Below are 14,780 nucleotides of genomic sequence, written 5' to 3'. Positions count from 1 at the left end.
CAGAATCAACAAATAAAGTAATTATTCAAAACATCAAGAAAAGGCTGGAAGAAGCAAAAGGCAACTGGCCCGAAGAATTACCTGGAGTTCTATAGGCCTACTGAACAACGGCCAAATCAAGCACACGAGAAACCCTTTTTTTCCTTGTATACGGTGCAGAAGCTTCGATACCGGTGGAAGTGGGGGAAACAACCTTAAGGTATTCCCAGACGAATGAAGAATCGAACAACAAAGCAATGCTAATCGACTTGGAGCTGCTCGAGGAACGTAAGGACTTTGGCCCATGTCAAAATGGCGGCCCAAAATAATAGAATGGAGAGATATTATAATCGAAGAGTCAACCTCCTATATTTCAGAGTAGGAGACTTGGTCTTGAGGAAGGTAACCCAAAACACCCTGGAACTCAACGCGGGCAAGTTAGGCCCAACATGGGAAGGCCCTTATTGGGTTTCAGCCATCACCAGGAAAGGATCATACGAATTGGAGAATCAAAACGGAGACAATTTTCCCAACAACTAGAACGTGGCTCACCTCAAAAGATATTACTGCTGATGAACAACAGTCAAACGAAAAGTATGTGCTGCACTCTTTTTTCCTTCGATCGGTTTTTGTTCCAATTGGGTTTTTCCGGAAAGGTTTTTAACGAGATAGCGACGGAAAACACACTATGAAGACATCAGTGATAAGACCTTTGATAACAAGGCAAACAAGCAAGCTTCCACTCGGGGACGATTAGATAATCTTTTCTTTGATAGAAAATACCCACCGGGAAGTTAAGTTTGCTATCGAACAGGGGTTACCCGACCGTTCCCGAGCACAAACCACTAGAGGACTGTTAGATATTCTTTCGCTCGATAGTATGAGTTCCTAATGGGAAACAAGATATGTTACCGAGTGAAGTATTACCTAGCCATTCATTGGTGGGATCTTCGAAGACACAAGACTTCCAGTGTTCCAAATTCACATTCTTCGCATTTGAACACTGGGGGGGGGGATGATATGAGGATACAGCAACACTGAATGCCAAGCAACACTGAATGCCACGTCAACTGGGGAACGAAAATCCGGAACTGAATACATCATCGGTATAGCCACAAGTCATGGAAATTTCTTTTCTGCATAGCAAAATGCTTATGTACGTTTGAAAATAGAAGGAATTAAATGAAATGAAATTCTTTTGTTTTTATCTTGTTTCTTGCCTGAACGATGATTAATTTTACCATTTGAAAGTTAAACAAGTACTTCAAACGATTGTGCAGTAATGAACAGGAGACATCCTCTTCAAGAGCACCGTATACATAAGAGGGCCCTCTCTTATAAAAACCCTCACGTTAAAGGGTTGGTTCCAGAAGAATCAATGCCCGGAATCCATATGCCATCGAGAAAAATACACCCGAAGCTGCATACGAAAAAGACACAAAAAGCAAACTTGCGTAAATAGTTATAAAAACCCTCACGTTAAAGGGTTGGTTCCGGAAGAATCAATGCTCGAATTCCATAATGCCATCGGGAAAAATACACCCGAAGCTGCATACGAAAATGACACAAAAAGCAAACTTGCGAAAATACTTATTTAAACCCAAATGTAAAAGGGATAATTCTCAGAACCGAAATACTTCGAAGAAAAAGCATATGAGATTACACATAATAAAGCGCGAACAAAACAACATGCGCAGAATACATAAGCAAATACAAAAGTTAAAGACTTGCATGAATATTCAAAACAAGACTCAAACGATACTTGAGCAAAAAATATGTTCTTATTTACAAAGGCGTGTCAGAGTGATAAATGTATAAAATAGAAAAAGCTAAGCTACAGCGTCTCCGGAATCAGAAGGAAAAGAAGTATCCGCATTCCTGAAAATTGGTTTTACCGATGGCTCAATGTCTTCCCCAGCTTGTTCTTCGGCATCATCACCTTCCGATCCCTCTTCAGTATCCGAAAACTCGGAACCAGAATCGGAAGAACCTGGAGCGTCAGACTGCGCAAGGAGTCCATTATTTGTAGCAAACTCAAGCTCTCTGGCCTAAGCAATTTTGGCATCAATGTCAATGATACCGGTCTTGGCCTCTTCCAAGGTTTCTCTCCTCATACTATACATGTAATAAGTTTTTTCAACAATTAGGGAGGTCGCTCGGCGCTTGAGTTCTTCTTTAAGTTGAGAAACTTCGGCGAAAAGGTTTTCTCGGGCAGACCTAATAGATTTGAGACTGACATCGAGCTCACAAACAGTTGAACTATAGAGCCTATTATGCTCGATAGTTTTCCTGTACTTCTCTTCCAACTGGGCATGTTTTGCTACCACAGCAGTGAGCTCTTCACTTTTGGAGTTTAAGGCTCCCTCTAAGTTAATCACTCTTTCAGCGGAGGCAGCCTCACGATCATTTGCAACAAGAACGGCATTCTGGACTTCTACCTATTTAGCCTTGGCTTCGTCAAAACTAACCCTCAGTGGCCCAATTTCTTGGATAAGGGTTGCCACTTCTTGCTCGCTTTGCTGCAAACGAGCCTCCAAAACAATGGCCTCGGTAGCTTTGGTTTCCAGTTCTGAGAGGCGGAGGACAGTTTGGTCCCATTCCGCCAAAAGCTGATCTCGTTCAGAAGTAAGTTCTTCCTTCTCACGAATTAGCCTTTGAAGGCCCTCAGAAGCAAGAAAGTTGGCCTACAAAACAAGAAGAGGTAAAACTTAAAGTATATTTGTTCAAAAGTAGAAGAAATACCAGAAGAAGAAAGGAACGTACCGCTGCGGCGTTATGCATAGCATTTTTCAACAAACACTCCCCAGAGAGTGTCCGAATCTTCTCCCAATCTTTTTCTGAAGCCCAAGGCTTCAGATAGTTAGCAAGTTCCACCGGCCTTGAAAGCAAGTTGCACCTGGTGGAGACCGAAATGGTAACACTCCTCCTCCTCTGTGGATTTTCAGAAGCGGTGGCATAATTTTGCCCCAAATTCCCATGAACTAGGGACTGTGATAGAGGGGCACCTTCTTCATGGTCAGGCGCGGCCGATGGAGATGATGTAGCAACCTTTGTTGGAAGAGTGGATGAAGATGGGAATGATGTAGCAGTTGATGGTGATGGTGAAGGTGGAGATGAAGCTGCTGGAGTTGAAGAGTGAGAAACAGTTGCATCAAATGCAGTTATGGTTGTTTGATGCTCACCAACCAAAGACGGCATGGACCCGGTACTCAGCCTCGCAGTACCGGTTACAGCAATTGGGATCCGAGAGCAAGAATTGGCATTATCCACCAAATTAAATTCTCCCCAAAGTGCTGATACGTCATCTTCAGTTGTTGCAATTGTCTCAATAGGTCGAGCATCCTGTTGAGATGAAGCTCCTTCATCACTAGCTTCTTCATCCTCATCGATCATCACAGTGTCTATGACCATTTCGAAAGGAGGACCAGTCACTATCGCCATCGGAGATGACTCGGGGGGCATCAACCTTTGCCCTCTTAATTTTTTACTCGGCCGCAGAGGAACGTCTTCTTTTTGGTTGCTTTTTCTCTATCCGGGTACTCCGTGAAGAAATGTTTTCGCCTGAAGCAGGCTCGAAAGTGCTTCCTAAAGTAGCCTCGCCACATCAGTAGGATCAGCCAAAACATCCTCCTCGGGGACATCAACTGAGACCGCAGATCGACCTAATTTCGTGAATAAGTCAGAAGGATTCAACAAAGCTCTTCATATACAAAAGTGGAAATGAGGCAAATTAAAATTACCATGATTTTTGGCCTTCCACCCGTATTTGACAGACAGTTCTTTCCACAAGCAGGTTTTGGGTGTTGTGATGTCCAAGATCTTCTGAACCCACCGGTCCAAGCCTTCTATCACCGGTGGGATCCATGAGTCGCTGTAACAAACAAAGGTTGAAGGATCAATACAAGCAGGAGAGAATATTTAGTAAGAAAAGACGTACTAAAGAGAACTTACGAGAGCGGTTCCAAGCAATGAAAGGATGATGTCGTTGTTGGAATAATGTCACTGGTGGTAACTACAACGAACCGTTCTATCCACCCACGGTCGTTGTCGTCGTCCATGCTAGACAACAAAGCATGGTGGCCATGTTTGCAAATGTTATCATTCCCCCGCGAAAGATTTTGGGGGAATAGAGATTCATCATATGAGTTAGGGTTAGCTCATCTCCAGTTTCTAGGCACAGGCATCGAAGGCAGGCAACCGTCCTCTATACTGAAGGACTTACCTATGCCAAACACACTTAGTAGCGAAGGCAAAACTCCGCAATCACAAAATCAAGCTCTCCACTCAGAGAAAACGCACCCAAAGTAAAGGGATACGTGAAAAAATATGTAAACCCTTCCTTGGGAAGGGTCACTCGCTCCAATAGGTCAGGAGAAACGATATCTAACTCGTGGCAGCAACAGTTTTCCTTCACAGCAGGGATACTGGAAGGGCGAATAGAAGAAGAGTACCTACTAACAACCTATGTGCGAGGGTTAGCAGTAGAAAATTTCTCTTCAAAATCTTTTGAAGTACTAAACCTTCTGGGGATGATGGAACCCACTGTTGGAGAAACAGAATCCTCGGTTTTATTCTTGCTCTTTGAAGAACTAGCACATTTTGAAGAGGAAGCCATTGGAATAGAAGGAAGGAAAGTTTCTGGTTTGAGGAAGATCAGAGAAAAGTTGGGAAATAAAGATGTAAAGTAGAAGTTTGAGAGATTATGAAGTACATAAGAGAAGGATGATGCATATAACTAAATCAGGAGAAGACACGTGTTCGGGGCATTAAATGCAGAGAGACAGACGTCTAATCAACAGTCAGTGGCCTTCAAAAGGAATTATAGTAATTCCCGCCAAAAGAATATTTTTACCAACTTTCCGATAATACAAAAGTTATGTCACCGGAAAGTAGGGGAGCTATCTCTATAGGAAAAAATATGACATGACATGTGGCCGCTTAAAGGAAGGACATGTGGAACACAAGATGGAGATGGCCACCGAACGTAGCTATTCCTCTTGTCACCGGAAGAAATAACGATCATAAAAGGAGTATTAAATGCTTTGCGTCCGGTAACATTTAATACGGAATACTCTGCAAGATTAAGGATGATGGCCCGTTACAAAAAATTTGGCATTTATGTCTAACGTTATATATTCATCAATGGCCCTCATAATTGACATTAATGAAGGGCATGATCCTAGGACTTTCTTCCCTAGACATAGCTATAAATAGAGAGCTCAGTTATTATTGTAAGGGACACGAATTTTCTGGCTAACTTACACTACATTCTATACAACATTTTAATATAATTTTATTCTCTTGCTTTTGATCTTATCACGGTTGTGCCCGGAAATTTTGTTCCCGGACTCATTAGCTCTGCTATTTCATCTACATTCTAAGGCTAAATATTTTGCATTTCATCAATTCTTTCATTACTTTTTGAATCAAATTAATTTACTTGTCTAGAAACCACGAACAAATTCAATTGTACCGTTTTTCGGATAAACAATAAGTCTTTTTGACAATCTTACTCAGCTATCATACTTTTACCCATTTAAGTCAGTTTTGGTGTTTATACAATGACTGAAAATATTTTTTTTCTGTTGGAAGATTGGAAAGCAAACTTAAAAGAACTAGCTCTAATACCATATTTAAAAAATCGATCAGCTAAAGACCTTTGGACAATAAATAAAGTAGTATATGAAAATATAAATCCCTTTAAAGATCTATATTATATAAATAAATGATGTGAAACAGTGTATTCTACAACAAGTTAAAATTAGAACCTTTAATCTCAAAAATGGGTGGAGCAACATGTTTGATAGGATTTAACAAGACGTTTAAAAAAATTAACATATTCGCTCATTGAATTAAAACGAACGGCACAAAGAATATGTGACTATTTACTATTCCCTCCGTTTCATAGTTTGACTTGAAACAAAGTTTAAGGAAAAAAAGACTTTTGTAACATATGCCCTAAAAGCTTAAGATGCAAAAATTTTGTGGGGCCATGAAATTTGTATAGCTATAAACGCTTTTCATAAGGGTAAAGTGAGTAAAATAAAAAGTTTAAAGTTGAATTATTTCCAAATATAGAAATGTGTTATTTTATTTGGAACGGACTAATAAGGGAAGTGTGTTATTTAAATTGAAATAGAGAGAGTATATATCTATATCAATCTATATATTATATAAAAAGCACAAATACCCTTAACGAAATGTCGTTCGCCTTTTTTGCCCTTTAAAAGTAGAATTCGTATTGGACAAAATAATAATTAGATTATTTTTCTAATATTTAAAACTTCAAAAATAATTAAAATATTTTATTATTAAATCTTTCCTTGTTTAAACTATGTAAGAATTCCTAATATTTAGGACTTTAATTTTCACTATAACTTTACCTTGTATAAATCATTTCCTTAACTGAACACTGAACAATAGCATAACCATAATATTTTTTCATGATAAATTTTCTAATATTTAGGATTTTGAAATATGAAATGTATAATTTAGCATTGTGATATGCACAACTTACGTCTCCAATAGTAAAACGAAACCGAATTTCGGCTCTTTTTCAATAGTTGTTTAATGAAACATCTTTTCTTTTTAGACTCTTATTATGGTTTCGAAAATTGAAATGCAAGAATTATGCATTTTACATCTCTAAATCAGAGGCGAAGTCAGGATTTGAACCTTATGGGTTTAGAATTGTAATCTTTCTAAGTTACTGTATTCTAAATTAATAAGTTATACATATTCAATGGATTTTTTAAGACAAATACATGATTTGAACAAAACCTACCGGGTTCGGCCAAACCCGCATCGAGCACTGTACCTCCGCCCCTGTCTCTTATTGTTTAAACAAAAACCCTCCTTTATTTAGGAGTTAGGTTAGCTAAAGTTTATTGGCAATTAAATATTTCCAATTATTTTATTTAGGTAAAAATTCTTAATATTTAAAAATTTAAAATTACAAATTGCTTGCTTAATATTTAAAACTTTAAAATTATCTAAGATTTGGACAATTTTACTGATAGGTGATATGTACCTTATTATGTTTTGATGATCTCACAAACTTAATGACAAGAACCAGATAAGGAACCTGATACACATCCTCAAGTACGCGGGAATAACAAGTCTCAAGCTGGAGATGTAAATCAACTCTTCAGAAGTCAAAGAAAGAACAAGGGGAACAGATGGACATCAGTTCCCCTAGTGACCGTACCAAGTCAACTCTCTAATAGCTGTAAAGTTGTTGCCTGCACATGCAACAGTGCAGCAGTCAACTTCATTGGGAATATTATTATACCAAACATGCTTGCATCATTCAAGTGATGTCACGAATATTATATTAACATTAAACCAAAGGCAAAACATGACTTGAACATTGAAGAATCCATCAAGCACTCTCTAGTAACCAATCAATCTGGCAATCAATTCTCAAGAGTATCAAGAACAAAGAACAATATAACAATGGACCAGTTCCCAGTTTGAGTTATTACATGTACTTAGTTGTGTTACACCTTTGTTAAAGTTCTATACTTGTAATTCCTACTCAGCTTAGTTAGAAGCATTGTGTAGGAAACCTTTGTAAATCATTAGCCCTTGTGTTTGTGTCTTGGCTAGAGTTATTCGAGTTGTAAGTCTTTGTAATAGAGTTATTACAAAGTGACTTGTAATAGAGTTGTTACAAGTTAGTGAGGGAGTAAGAGGTTAATTCCTAGATTACAATATATTGTAATCTAAAGTTTGCTCAGTAGTGAAGTTGAAATCCTATAAGGGTAAGTCGTGATTTTTAATCCCGTGAGCTGGAAAGTTTCCACGTAAAACTTCTTTGTGTCATTTACTTACTGTAGTGTGCGTATGTTCTGTGGGAACTAATAGAGAACCTGGTTCCTTATATAATTTGGTGAACCCTTAAATTCTATCATTTGGTATTAGAGCAGGTTCTTTCTATTAGGCTAACACCTTGAAAGGATCTTCATGGTTGCTCCACCAAACTTTGAAGAAAGTCAATCTACCTACAGGCCACCAAGATTCAATGGCCAATACTATGGATGGTGGAAGACAAGGATGCACGACTTCATCATGGATGAAGACTCAGAGCTCTGGGACATCATTTGTGATGGACCCTTAGTCCCTACAAAAATCAGTGGTGACCCAGCAGTGACAGTTCCCAAAACAAGAAAAGAATTCAATGATATTGATTGCAAGGCCATAGAGAAGAACTTTCGAGCAAAGAAAATTCTTGTCTGTGGTATTAGTCCTGATGAATAAAACAGGATTTCAGCATGCTAATCTACTTAGGAGATCTGGGAAGCTCTCCAAATAGCTCATGAAGGGACAACCCAAGTTAAGCAATCAAAGATTGACATGCTTACCACAAAATACGAGCTTTTCAGGATGAAAGACGATGAGTCCATCCAGGACATGCATACTCGGTTCACCTCCATCATCAATGAGCTTCATTCTGTGGGAGAAATTATTTCAAGGAACAAACTTATCAGGAAAATACTCAGTGTTTTACCCAGTTCCTGGGAAAGCAAAGTGAATGTTATCACAGAGGCAAAGAATTTGCAGAAGCTAACCATTGATGAACTTGTTGGTAATCTGAAAACTTATGAAATGAATAAGAAGAAGGATAATGAGAGAAGAGATCCCAAAAGGGAGAAGAACCTGGTCCTCAAGACGGACAACAATGATTCAGGTGGTGAGGATGCTGATATGGGTTACCTGATAAAAAGATTTCAGAAAATGGTTCGCAGAAATGGAGGCATTCCAAAAAGGGGCAGCTCTAGCAAGCCAAAATGTTACGACCTATGTCATAAGTGTGGTAAGCCAGGATATTTCATCAAGGATTGTCCTCTCCTCAAGAAAGATCAATACAAACACAACACGGACAAAGCAGCTAAGAGGAACCTGGTTCCTGACAAACGTTTCAAGAGGAAAAATACCGCTGACAATGTTGTGAAACATGCTCTTGCTGCATGGGGAGACTCTTCCAGTGAATCTGAAGAAGATGATTGTCAAGGTGACAACTCCATGATGGCAGTGGAAAGTGAAGCAGCTGAGTATGACTCTATCTTTGCCCTGATGGCACAGTCTGATAATGATGAAGTTGACGACGATGATGATGGGGTAAACTTTCTAGATGTACAAATAAATATGAAGTCTTATTCTCCTAAATAACTCATGTCCTTGGAAAATATTTTAATTGATGCTTATCACAGTCTTATCAATGATAAAAATGTATTAACTGTGGAACTAGAAGACATAGAACATGAGAGAGATGATCTAGTGGTTGTTGTGGTCGATCTAAAAGAGACTATTAAGTGTGTTAAAAAGGAGAAAGAAGCTTTAACTGAAAAGGTTGCTAACATAGAGCATGAAAGAGATGACCTATTAGTAGTAGTTGTAGATCTGAAGGATACAATTGAGGAACTAAAAGTAGAAGGTAGGCATGAGATTGTTAAAAAGGGAAAGGAAGTTGCAGATGAAACACAGCTTAGGCTTGAAGATGAGATAAAATCAGTGAAATCTAGTTTGTGTGTTGAACTCGAGAAAAACAAAAAACTTCAGGAAGAACTAGGTAGAGTCAAGAGTGATCTTGAAAAATCACTCAAGTGGACCTGGTCATCTGAAGCTATCACTGCCATGTATACGAACAATGGGAGAAACAGGCAGGGAATCGGGTTTCAAAGGGAAAAAACTCCCTACAACCCTCATAACAAGTATGTTACTGTACCTGATAACTGGCTTTGCACTCACTGTGGTAACACCGGGCACTTTAAGGAAACCTGTAAGGCCAAGTTTCAGTCTCAACAGAAAAATAAAGTTTTTGCTAAAAAGGTAATTACTGTTAGAGAACCTGGTCCCTCATATAAAAGACGCATGATGCCTGCTTGGACCAAAAAAACCCTCATTCATCCCTTTCCTCATTACAAGGGACCCACACTTGTTTGGGTTCCTAATTCTAGCCCTTAAAATCCTTGTGCAGGGAACAGTTAAGGGGAGCAGCCAACAATAGTACATGGATAGTGGTTGTTCAAAGTACATGACTGGAAGTACAAACGATTTCCTTTCACTGAAGGCCCTGTAAGGAGGGAGTGTATCTTTTGGAAATGGCAAGAAGGGATACATTCTGGGAGTTGGAAGGATTGGGAAGTCTCTCTCTCATTCTATTAAAAATATGTACTATGTGAACGGATTGAAGTACAGCTTGCTGAGTGTTTCCCAAATCCATGACAAGGGAAACAAAGTGGAATTTGTGTCAAAGATATGCACAGTCACTAATCTTGTGACTGGTGAAGTGGTGTTAGTGGCGAAAAGATATAAAAACATCTATGTTGCTGATTTTGAGTCCCTGCAAAGTGGTGATCTCAGATGTCTAAGTGTTGTTGATGATGAAGATGAACTATGGCACAGAAGGCTGGGTCATGCAAGCTTCACGTTGCTGAACAAATTGGTCAAGAAGTACCTGGTTCGTGGTCTGCCCAAGTCAATCTTCAAGGATCACAAGGTGTGTGATGCGTGTGTAAAAGAAAAGCATGTCAGATCCTCTTTCAAACCCAAAAAGGAAGATAGTATCTCAAGGCCACTTGATCTTCTCCACATGGATCTATGTGGACCTATGAGGGTGACAAGCAGAGGAGGAAAGAGGTACATCTTCGTTATAGTGGACGACTATTCCATATTCACCTGGACTCTGTTTCTCAGAACATAGGATGAAACCTTCCAAGTGTTTGTTGCATTTGTTAAGAAGATCCAGGTGAAGATGAGTAATAATGTAGTATGTATCACGTCTGACCATGGGACAGAATTTGATAATGCCAAATTCGACTAATTCTGTGTTGAAATGGCATCACTCACAATTTTTCAGCTCCAAGAATACCACAACAATATGGTGTTGCGGAGAGGAATAATAGGACTCTTGAAGACATGGCAAGAACAATATTGATTGACAGTGGTATTGCAAAATGTTTCTGGGCAGAAGCAGTCAACACCGCATGCTAGTTGATAAACAGGTGCATGATCAGGTCCCTTCTGAAAAAAATACTATATGAACTGATGCACGGAAGGAAGCCCAAGCTGACACAATTAAGGACCTTTGGCTGTAAATGTTTTGTTCTCAACAACGGCAACGAAGCACTTGGGAAATTCGATGCCAAAAGCGATGAAAGAATCCTTCTGGGATATTCATCACAAAGCAAAGCCTACAAAGTATACAACAAAAGAACTCAATGTGTTGAGGAAAGCATACATGTGATCTTTGATGAATCTCACCACTCTTGTGAAAAGGATTTGCATGATAAGAGTAATCAAGATGGAGAACATTCAATTATCCCTGGTGAAGTCATTGACATGGCAAATAGAAAGGCTGACATTATGAGTCACGTCAAAGAGTCAAATGAGGATGATGCAACTATATCTCTAACTGATAGAGAGGAACCTGGTCTCGCAATCACAACAACTAAAGCTGAGAACAGAGTTGTCGATGTTGTCCAAGGCACCCTACATGCTGAGATGAGAAGCAGCCAGGGACCATAGTCAGAAATACCCGGATCATCTATCATTGAGATTCAAGTGTCTAATTAGAAGCATAAAGGTTCACACCCTCTTGAAAACATAATCACTCATCTTGATTCAGGAATTCAAACCAGATCAAAGACTAGAAACTCACTAGCCTTCTCAGCCTTTCTCTCTCAAATAGAGCCCAAAATATCAAAGAAGCATTAAAAGATGCAGCTTGGATTACAACTATGAAAGAAGATCCCCATCAATTTGAGAGGAACATAGTATGGAACCTAGTTCCACGGCCTGCGGATCGAACTGTTATAGGAAACAGGTGGGTATTCAGGAACAAACTTGATGAGTTTGGAAACACAACAAGGAACAAGGCAAGGTTAGTAGTTCAAGGCTACAATCAGGAAGAAGGGATTGACTATGATGAAACCTTTGCTCCAGTTGCTCAAATGGAGGCAATCAGAATTCTTATTGCCTTTGCATCGTATATGGAATTCAAATTGTTCCAAATAGATGTCAAAAGTGCATTTCTGAATGGTTTTCTAAAAGAAGAAGTCTTTATTAAGCAACCACCTGGATTTGAGAATCCTGAGCACGTCTTTAAACTTGACAAGGCTTTGTATGGGCTAAAGCAGGCTCCTCGAGCTTGGTATGAAAGGTTATCAAAATTTCTTCTAGAAAATGGCTTTATAAGAGGAAAAATTGGCAACACCCTTTTTCTGAAGAACCGAGGAAGGAACCTGCTCATTGTGTAAGTCTATGTTGATGACATCATTTTTGGAGCAACAATCGACTCTATGTGTGAGGAATTTGCAAAAATCATGGGAAGTGAGTTTGAAATGAGCATGATGGGGAAATTGAATTTCTTCTTGGGTTTACAAGTGAAACAAACTCACAAGAGGACAATGATAAGCCAGCAGAAGTACATTAAGGAGCTACTAGAGAGATTTGACATGGAAACATCAAAAATCATTGATACTCCCATTGCCACAGCAACTCGTCTGGACATGGATAAACCTGGTTCCTCTGTGAATGAGACCATGTATAGAGGTATCATAGGGTCACTCATGTATCTCACAGCAAGCAGACCAGATATTGTTTTCAGTGTGGGTCTTTGTGCCAAGTTTCAATCTAATCCAAAGGAATCTCATCTGAAGGTAGCCAAGAGAATCCTGAGATATCTCAAAGGAACACAGGACTTGGTTCTCTACTATCCCTCAGGAGACAATTTTGATTTAGTTGGGTATGCCGATGCTAATTATGCGAGGTATCTGGTGGATAGGAAAAGCACTTCTAGCATGGTACATTTTCTGAGTTCATGTCTAATTTCATGGGGCACAAGAAAACAAAACTCAGTGGCCCTCTCAACTGCAGAAGTTGAATACGTGGCGGATGCCTCTTACTGTGCTCAACTGCTGTGGATTAAGCAACAACTAGAAGACTTTGGAGTGTTCTATGATTGCGTGCCCTTACTGTGTGACAATACCAATGCACTCAACATGGCCAAGAATCCAGTTCAACATAAGAGAACAAAGCACATTGATGTGCTACACTATTTTCTCAAAGACAATGTTGAAAATGGGCTCATCTGTATGAAATTTTGCAACACAGAAGATCAAATTGCAGACATATTCATCAAAGCACTGAGCAAAGAACACTTTGAAAGGAATCGCTTGGCGTTAGGGTTGATAAAACCAAGCTGAGGACCTGGTCCCTCGATGATTGGCTATGAAAGAAATGTACAGGTAAATTAGCTAAAAAGTATTTTCTGGCAACATCAAACTCATTTCTTTAACGTTACAGGTAGACACGCATGATGATTACAGAGCAAACAAGCAGCTAATGCATTGCATGTTGATCAGAGGATAAGTCTTACATTTGCAAAATCTGTCAGGGAACCTAGTTCCCCCGATACAGGTTAGTAGTTTCTCTGTACTCTCATGCATAATTTTTTAAACTGTTGAAACGGTGCCACATCATTACACTATCATTTTTTTTTCTTTCCCGATTTGTGAACCCAAACATCTCACCCGTTATGAATTGACCCGACTACCCAAATTTCCACCTATTCCTAACCGGTCCCCCACCCCTCTTAAATACATCCATTCACAATCATTTTCACCACGGTTCACATCAAAAAAATCCAAAATTCCTCTTTTTCTTTCTTCAAACCAAACTCTCTCTTCTTCAACTCACTGCACTCTACCATGTATGAACACCAGGAAATACAAGATGTTCCAAGTGTCATCCCTACTGTGTCCTCACCTGTTGAAACTTCAGTGATAGAACCCACACTCTCCACTCCGACCAGTCCAAACCCTAAGACAGAGTCACAACCACCCTCTGCTTTCACTCTAACCGAATCGAGTACTGGTTCTTATCGGAGTCACAAAACTTTGACTCCCAAGAATTTTGTGGCTGTGACCTCTCCTTCTGCCTCACCGGAAAAAAATGGTTGAAGAAGATACAGTAGAAGAAGAAGAAGAGAATCAAGAAATTTCCAGTCTACCAATGGAAGAAAGCTCTGGCAAAGACCAAGTTGTTGGTCATATCCATGATGAATCGACAATGACAGCCCCTGGCCTTGAGTCTACAGGTAATACTCCTCCTACTTCTGGGTTTACCATGGGGTTACAAGAACAAGAGGCCATAGAAAATATGTTGTCAATAGCTGCTGAGGGATGTGTTATTGAGGTTGGTAAAGGTGTGTTTGCATCTTAGGGGGAAAAAAATAGTACACTAGTGGAGAATAAGGAACTGGTGCCTGTTGAAACATCAGCATCGGACAGTACTACTGGGGCACCAACTGAGGGACTTGATCCCTCCACCCAAGAGGATCCAACCATTGGTTCCTCTCAAGCACACTAGGTTAGTACTGATCCTACTCTTTTTCCTCACTTCTACGTTGAGCCTTTGTCCATGGTTGTTCTTGAAAAGAGATCGTTATCCGAAGAGGAGAATGAGGATAGTGAAAATAATTATGATAATATGGTTATTGCTAGTTTTATCAGGGCTAGTAGTAGACAGGCCACTACTCAAGCGCCAACTCCTAAGAGACCTACCACTAGGTTGCAAAAGAAGAAGGCTCTTGATTCTGTTATTAGGAAAAGACAAGAACAACAAAAGAGGAGAAGATTGGTAAAGGATGGGAAGATTGTGAATGAGAAAGTAGTATCTGTTGTCAATGTTGATGATGATGTGGATGAGGAACCTGGTTCCTTAACTCGCAAGTTCTCATAGAAGCACACTATCCCAAGTCAAAGGGGGCGTCCTCTGTGAGTACAGAGAGTTTGAAC

The 14,780-nt window shown here is 39.6% G+C and overlaps 1 protein-coding gene across 1 annotated transcript; it reads left to right on the top strand.

The window, feature by feature from the left end:
- Positions 1–7,944: 7,944 nt before the first annotated feature.
- Positions 7,945–9,150, top strand: LOC142173747 (uncharacterized). The gene is made up of 2 exons (XM_075239391.1): positions 7,945–8,211; positions 8,269–9,150. Exons 1-2 carry the CDS (start codon positions 7,945–7,947, stop codon positions 9,148–9,150), a joined length of 1,149 nt encoding a protein of 382 aa, XP_075095492.1.
- The last annotated feature ends 5,630 nt before the right edge of the window (positions 9,151–14,780 follow it).

The sequence above is a fragment of the Nicotiana tabacum genome, chromosome 19 (genome assembly GCF_000715075.1).
Source record: "Nicotiana tabacum cultivar K326 chromosome 19, ASM71507v2, whole genome shotgun sequence".
NCBI classification, from domain to species: domain Eukaryota; kingdom Viridiplantae; phylum Streptophyta; class Magnoliopsida; order Solanales; family Solanaceae; genus Nicotiana; species Nicotiana tabacum.
The sequence above is the reverse complement of the archived record's forward strand: the minus strand, read 5'-3'. Positions and strand labels throughout refer to the sequence as shown.

Coding starts and splice junctions, on each gene's coding strand:
- LOC142173747 (XM_075239391.1), top strand. CDS start 7,945: ATGGTTGCTCCACCAAACTTTGAAGAAAGTCAATCTACCTACAGGCCA. Junction 8,212..8,268: donor TTCGAGCAAAGAAAATTCTT/GTCTGTGGTATT, acceptor TAATCTACTTAG/GAGATCTGGGAAGCTCTCCA.